Consider the following 6,733-nt stretch of genomic DNA (forward strand, 5'->3'; position numbering starts at 1 on the left):
GTCTTGCAGCAGGTGGTTTCACAGCAAGTTGGAGAGCAGCAGGGAATGATGCAGCAACTGGGGCAGCAGCAGGGCTCACAGCAGCTGGGTGGACAGCAGGGTTTGGTGCAGCAGCTGACCACACAAGTTGGTTTGGAGCAGGTGGTCTTGCAGCAGGTGGTTTCACAGCAGGTTGGAGAGCAGCAGGGAATGATGCAGTAACTGGGGCAGCAGCAAGGCTCACAGCAGCTGGGCTTGCAGCAGGGTGTGCTGCAGCAGCAGGTCACACAGGCTGGTTTGCAGCAGGTGGTCTTGCAGCAGGTAGTTTTGCAAGTAGGCTTGCAGCAAGAGGAGCAGCAGGAGGGGGCCATGGTGTCAAGTGTGGAGGGTGGGATCCTGTTCACAGGTGAGTGAGTTTGCACAATATGATGACTCCTTGCAATTGGGCTCTTTTATCCATGGGACTTCCAAATTTCGGACCAATCAACAGCCATTTTCCTGGTTGCTGTTTATATTATTTTCCATATTTAGTTTGTGTTTGTCTATGAAGAATTTGCTATGCAAATGTGATGAGTGTTGTGAAAGTGTTTAATCTGTTTCTTAAGAGGGTGTAACTCAGGAACTGTTTCCAGATGAAAGGAAGACAGTCACCTCATTAGCATCCTTGGTGCTCTGAGCATCATGTGGGTCATGTGGTGGCTCCTGCTGCCCTGGGAGGTTCAGGGCATTGTTCCTCTGGAAGTTTATTCCTTTGTCTGTACTCAGATTAGGAAGTGTCTGGGAGGAGCACGATGCTGCTGTATTCACAGGGAGGAACAGCACATGCATTTACCCAGAAGATCTTGACTGAAGGCTGGTAGAGTCATCTTTCTATGTATCAGCTCTTCCACCTATGTGTCCCTAGGCACTTTGGAAGAGGACGTTTGACACGTGGTCTTCCATAGTAGAGCAGAACCAGAAACTCAGGGTAGAAGCAGAAGCAGTACATGGGGATGAGCCAGGTATAGATGGATGTGTGGGTAGCCATAGGTTCTGTTTGATCCAGTACTGAGGGCTCACCAGGATAAGCCTGTGGGACTTTCTGCCACAGGAACTCTGCAGACCTAGGAAATCCAGGATGAGCAGGTGAATCTCTTTCTCATCTGGTTACCAGCAGAGTCTGTGATCTTAGGTCAAGAACTTTCTCTGTCTTTCCTTCTTTCTTTTTGTCCCTGTCTCTTGTTTCTGTTTCTCCCTTCCCTTCTCATTTCCTGGGCTGCTTTCTTGCCTTCTAACCCATTTCCTGAGGGAATTAAGATGAGGTGATATGGTACCTGATTTATCTGTGAGGACCAATGCATTAAAATATTTTCAGGTCTTCCATTCTATGCCATACGAAGCAATTTATGATTTTCCAGGTTGGTAATGTATTCTCAAGTGAATGTATCCCTGCCACTGTCAACAGGTTAGGAAACAGAAATGAACCCCATTGCCTACAAACCATATCCTCTCACTCATCCCCAAAGGGAGCTTACCACTTTGTTAACTTGTAATCTCAGTCAATTTTTGCTTCTCTCAGTCTTAGGATCATCAAAAGAATAAAATAGGTAGGTCTCTAAGTTAGGAGCATGACACTCCTCAGTATATTTATCTCCAGGATGTTCATTCTCAGTGTGTAATATTTACAGTGAAAAAGTTGACACAATTTGCTTGCTTTTTGTCCTTTACATGAACATATTGCTTGTTTGTAGCTTGGGACTATTCAAATTTGTGCTGCAGTAGGTGATTTTGCACAGAGTCTGTGGTCATATATATATATATATATATATATATATATATATATATACACACACACGCACACACATATTTCTGGTGGATACAAAACTAAGTATAGGATTGTTCATAGACTTTCCAGGTGGAAAGACTTATTCCCTTCTTTGTGGCAGTCTTCATATTTCACTAGATTTCTTCCTTGACATTTTACTATGTACACATGCTGCATGTTCCAATTCAAAGCTTAAATTTTCACTGCCTCACAAGTATTGACAAGGTTCCAATTTTCTATGTTTTTCCCTTTCTGTTCCACAAAGTTGAAATCACTGGCCCATTCTTTGGGCTCAGACAGTGGTTGGTTAGGTGATGTGTCTGACATCTAAGGTGCAAACACTCCACTCTGGAGACAGACTTGGGACTTGCTCTCATCTTGACTGAATGGTCAACAATGACCTTCTCATTTGATAGCTGGTCCTTTCAGGAATTGTCAGTCTGCATGGTGGGTGAAAGAATACTGTGTCAGCAGCAGTCTGGACACTCTTTCAATCCTCATTTGTGAGTGTACTGGATGTTGAAAATGTATTGTTTATAGAATGCTTTTTCTGTATGAACCGAAGCAAAGTTATGTTTACTCCACCTTTCTCAATCAAGGTGATGAAAACTGAAGAATGATCCAATGTTGGAACAACCTTGCCTTTCTGAAAACAACTCCATGTGTTCATGATCAGATGCACATGACTCTAGCCTTGACTCACTTCTCTCCTAAACAGGATCTATTCCAATTTGCATTCTACAAATTTATCTTTCCATTCTCACTGTATTTCCTCCATCCTTTCATTATGTCAGTTCAGAAAAAGCCGAAATACTTCACCCTCTTGTGACTCAATTCTTGATCTTGTGACCCAGTTTGTCTTTGTTTCAGCTGCATGTTCTGGACTTCTGAAGGTGCTCTCCTGTTGTAGATGCACTAGCAGTGCTTGACAGTGCCTGAGCAAAGGGTTCTACGGTATTCCTTTTAGTAGGTACACTGGGAGATCTCACAGGTCCCTTTCTGAAACACAGACCATGGGGGAGAATTCTAGAGTCCCTTGCAGATAAATTCCTAAGCTTCAATTCATAACCAGAGTCAAGTGAATAAAGTTCAGACCAATCTATTAAACATTGATATGACTTATTTTCATGCCAAGATTGTTTTTCTGGAAAACCCAATGAAATAGTGCCTTTAATTCTCAAAATGAAGTGATAATAAGAGGAACTTACTTTCAGGGTTCCCTAGCATCAGCTCAACTCACCGAGAAGAAATTGGGGGAAAAGCATCATTGGGAAGCACAGTCAAGAATCTGGTGGTATGAGATTGTCACCTTAGCAAATGACCCATAAAAGAGGAGACCTCCTGTGAAGCTTGGAACACAGAACTTTCACCAGGATGTTAACTCTGCTTGGTGAATTTAAGGCCTACAGACATTCGAACAGAAACAACAATATGTTCAAATATATAATTGGACTTGTATGATGTAATATCCTAATACCCATTAAGCATTATGTCAGGGAGGAACTAAAAGAAAGTTTCACAAACAAACCAAAAGTCTCTCATTTTGAGTTACCACAGACAGGCAAACAAGAGAGATATGATTATTCTTGGAATGTGAAACTGAATTGACATTAGCAGGAGCAGAGTTAATTTATTCCAGGGGAACTTCATAGAGAAAGATTGGTTTCAAGATTAGCAGTTTTCTACTGGCCCAATTGAGGATTTTGGGAAAATGAATGTTTTTTAAAAGGCAGTGATGCTCTTCAACAGCTGAATGGATAAAGAATATGTGATATATACATACAATGGAAGATTACTCAGCTTTAAAGAAGAATGAAATTATGGCATTTGCTGGTAAATGGATGGAGTTGGAAAATACCATGCTAAGTGAAATAAGCCAGACCCAAAAAACCAAAGGTGAAATGTTTTCTCAGACATGCGATGCTAATTCACAATAAGGAAATGGGGCAGGGGAGCAGCTAGGGAAGAATAGAGTTACTTTAGGTAGAAGGAAGTGAAGAGAGGGGACATTTATGGGGGTAGAAAGGATAGTAGAGTGAGATATTACCTCATGTACATATATGATTGCATGTGATCGTACATCTACAATGTGATCGTAGAGTATGTACAATCAGAAAAATGAGAAATTATACTCCATTTATGCATGATTTATTAAAAATGCATAAATGCATTCTACTGTCAAGTATAACTAATTAGAACAAATAAAAATTTTTAAAAAGGCCGTGGGATCGTCCATGATGAAAGTGTGCAAGACTGTGGACTGGAGGGAGAGATGGAAACTTGGTAGTGCCCATCTGAACATGGCACAGAAAGGATATCATTCCTTGATCTTGTGGTTCCTTAGGCAACACCAAGCATTTTGTCCTGAAAGCACGTAAAGTCAGAAAGTAATGGCATATCATTCAGCACTGCAACCATTGCAGGGTTGGTACCTTTTGTCTGGCTATTCTATAAAGGACCTAATGCACCAAGGGTACTAATGAGTGTGTGGAGAAGCTGAGACCTTGATACCTTGGAGGGAGTGTTGAATGGTGTGGGAGCCATGGAAATCAATGTGGATATTCTTCATAAAATCTGACCTAGAATTACCATACTACCCAGCAACTCTACTTTTGAATGTTTAGGTAAAAGAATGGAATATGAATCTTGAAAAGATGCCAGCACTCTGTTCTTCATGGCAACACTACTAACAACAAACAAGTTGTGGGAACAATCCCAGTGTCTATCATAGGATGAATCTATGAAGCAAGTGTGGTGAAACCTATAATGGAAGAGTATTCAGTCTCAGAGGAAAAGAAATTCTCTCCCTTGTGCTGAAATTGTTGAACCATTGAGCACTCTGCTAAATTAACTAAGTCAAGGGCAAGCACTCCATTATTCCACCTCTATGAGGTGTATAAAATAGTGAAACTCTGATAAAGAGGGAAGAGTGTGGTGTTTTCAGGAGGATGGAGAAAGGTTGAAATAGAGAGCTGCCTATCAAGAGGTATGACATTTTAATTATGCAAGATGAGCAACTTCTAGGGATCTGTTGCACAGAGTGTGATACAATGACAATGTACTTTTTTCAGTTAAAAATCTCTTAGGCATGTGATTCTTATGTCAGGTATTCCTAGTACGGGAAAACAAACACAGACAATATGGAATGAATGAAGGTCCAGAGTTTATTAAGAATTCATGAAGGATGGCTGTATGTAGGGAGGCAATTGAAGGTGACAATGACAGGAGAAGGTGGCATACAGATATCTGGAAAACAATACAAAAGCAATCACATCTGTGGGGATGAAGGAATGGTGCATGCAGCTATGAAATGCTTCTTCTGAAGTCTGTTTCTATGTTCTTTGGATGGAGAGGTAAATATCTTGGTCTTAAAATTTCAGGCAAGAATGCACTTATCTATCAAGGGCCCATAGATACAAGATACACAAGGTCTAAGAAAGAAGAGGACAAGAGTGGAATGGTCTGTACTCCCTCCAGGTGATTCACAAGGTCTTACATGGGGGACCGTGAACAGAATTTCTGGTGACAGTCTGATGGTCCTTAGTCAATGTAGGAAGAGAATTGGTGCACATAAGGCAACAAGGTTGAAAGGAAAGATAGGAAGAGAATTTGTGCAGGTAAGGTAAGCAGGTTAAGAGGAGTTTGACTATGTAGACTTCGGTGTTTGCAGAATTGATCATGGGCAGCAAGGCTTGCAGCAGCTGCACACACAGCAGCAGGGTTGGCAGCAGGGTGTGCTGCAGCCACTGGTCACATGGGTGTTTTTGGAGCAGGTGGTCCTGAAGCAGGTGGCTCAAGAGCAAGTAGGAGGGTAGCAGGGCTGGCAGCAGCAGGGCTGGCAGCAGGGAATGATGCAGCAACTGGGGCAGCAGCAAGGTTCACAGCAGCTGGGTTTGCAGCAGGGTGTGCTACAGCAGCTGACCACACAGGTTGGTTTGCAGCAGGTGGTCTTGCAGCAGGTGGTTTCACAGCAATTTGGAGAACAGCAGGGAATGATACAGCAACTGGGGCAGCAGCAAGGTTCACAGCAGCTGGGCTTGCAGCAGGGTGTGCTGCAGCAGCTGGGCTCACAGGCTGGTTTGCAGCAGATGGTCTTGCAACAGGTGGTTTCACAGCAAGTTGGGGGACAGCATGGCTGGCAGCAGGGAACGATGCAGCAACTGGGGCAGCAGCAAGGCTCACAGCAGCTGGGTGGACAGCAGGGTTTGCTGCAGCAGCTGGGCTCACAGGTTGGTTTGCAGCAGGTGGTCTTGCAACAGGTGGTTTCACAGCAAGTTGAGGGACAGTATGGCTGGCAGCAGCTGGACCCACAACTAGTCTTACCACAGCAGCTGGACCCACAGCAACTGGATGGACAGCAGGGTGTGCTGCAGCAGCAGGTCACACAGGCTGGTTTGCAGCAGGTGGTCTTGCAGCAGGTGGTTCTGCAGCAGGTAGGCTTGCAGCAAGAGGAGCAGCAGGAGGGGGCCATGGTGTCAGGTGTGGAGGGTGGGATCCTCTTCACAGGTGAGTTTTGCACAATGTAATCACTCCTTCACATTGGGTTCTTTTATCTTCAGATCTCCAAAGTATGGACCAATCAGCAGGTCTTTTCCTGGTTTGTTGTTTATGTTATTTTCCATATTCAGTTTATGTTTGTCAAGGAAGAAGCTGTTTTCTAAATGTGATCAGTTTTACTAGTGCATAATAATTATTCATAATTGTGGGTTGAACATGTTCTTACATGCACGCAATGTAATTTTCTCCATTTCAATCCTAGTCCTTCCACTTTTCATCCCCTATTCCTTTCCTTTGCTCAACTTCCTGTACTGGTCTTCCTCCTATTTATTTATTAATTTATTATTATTTTTGAATGATGCTCTATGATACACACAAAGTGGAATTCACTGTTGTATATTCATTCATGTGCAGAGCATATTTTGGTCAAATTCACTTCCCAGTTTTTCCCCT

At 43.0% G+C, this 6,733-nt stretch overlaps 1 protein-coding gene across 1 annotated transcript; it reads right to left on the bottom strand.

Moving 5' to 3' along the window:
* Window positions 1-5,576: 5,576 nt before the first annotated feature.
* On the bottom strand, window positions 5,577-6,254 carry LOC124979257 (keratin-associated protein 9-7-like). Its single transcript, XM_047543776.1, has one exon. It carries the CDS (start codon window positions 6,252-6,254, stop codon window positions 5,577-5,579), a length of 678 nt encoding a protein of 225 aa, XP_047399732.1.
* Between the last annotated feature and the right edge of the window lie 479 nt (window positions 6,255-6,733).

Source organism: Sciurus carolinensis, chromosome 3 (assembly GCF_902686445.1).
Source record: "Sciurus carolinensis chromosome 3, mSciCar1.2, whole genome shotgun sequence".
NCBI lineage: Eukaryota > Metazoa > Chordata > Mammalia > Rodentia > Sciuridae > Sciurus > Sciurus carolinensis.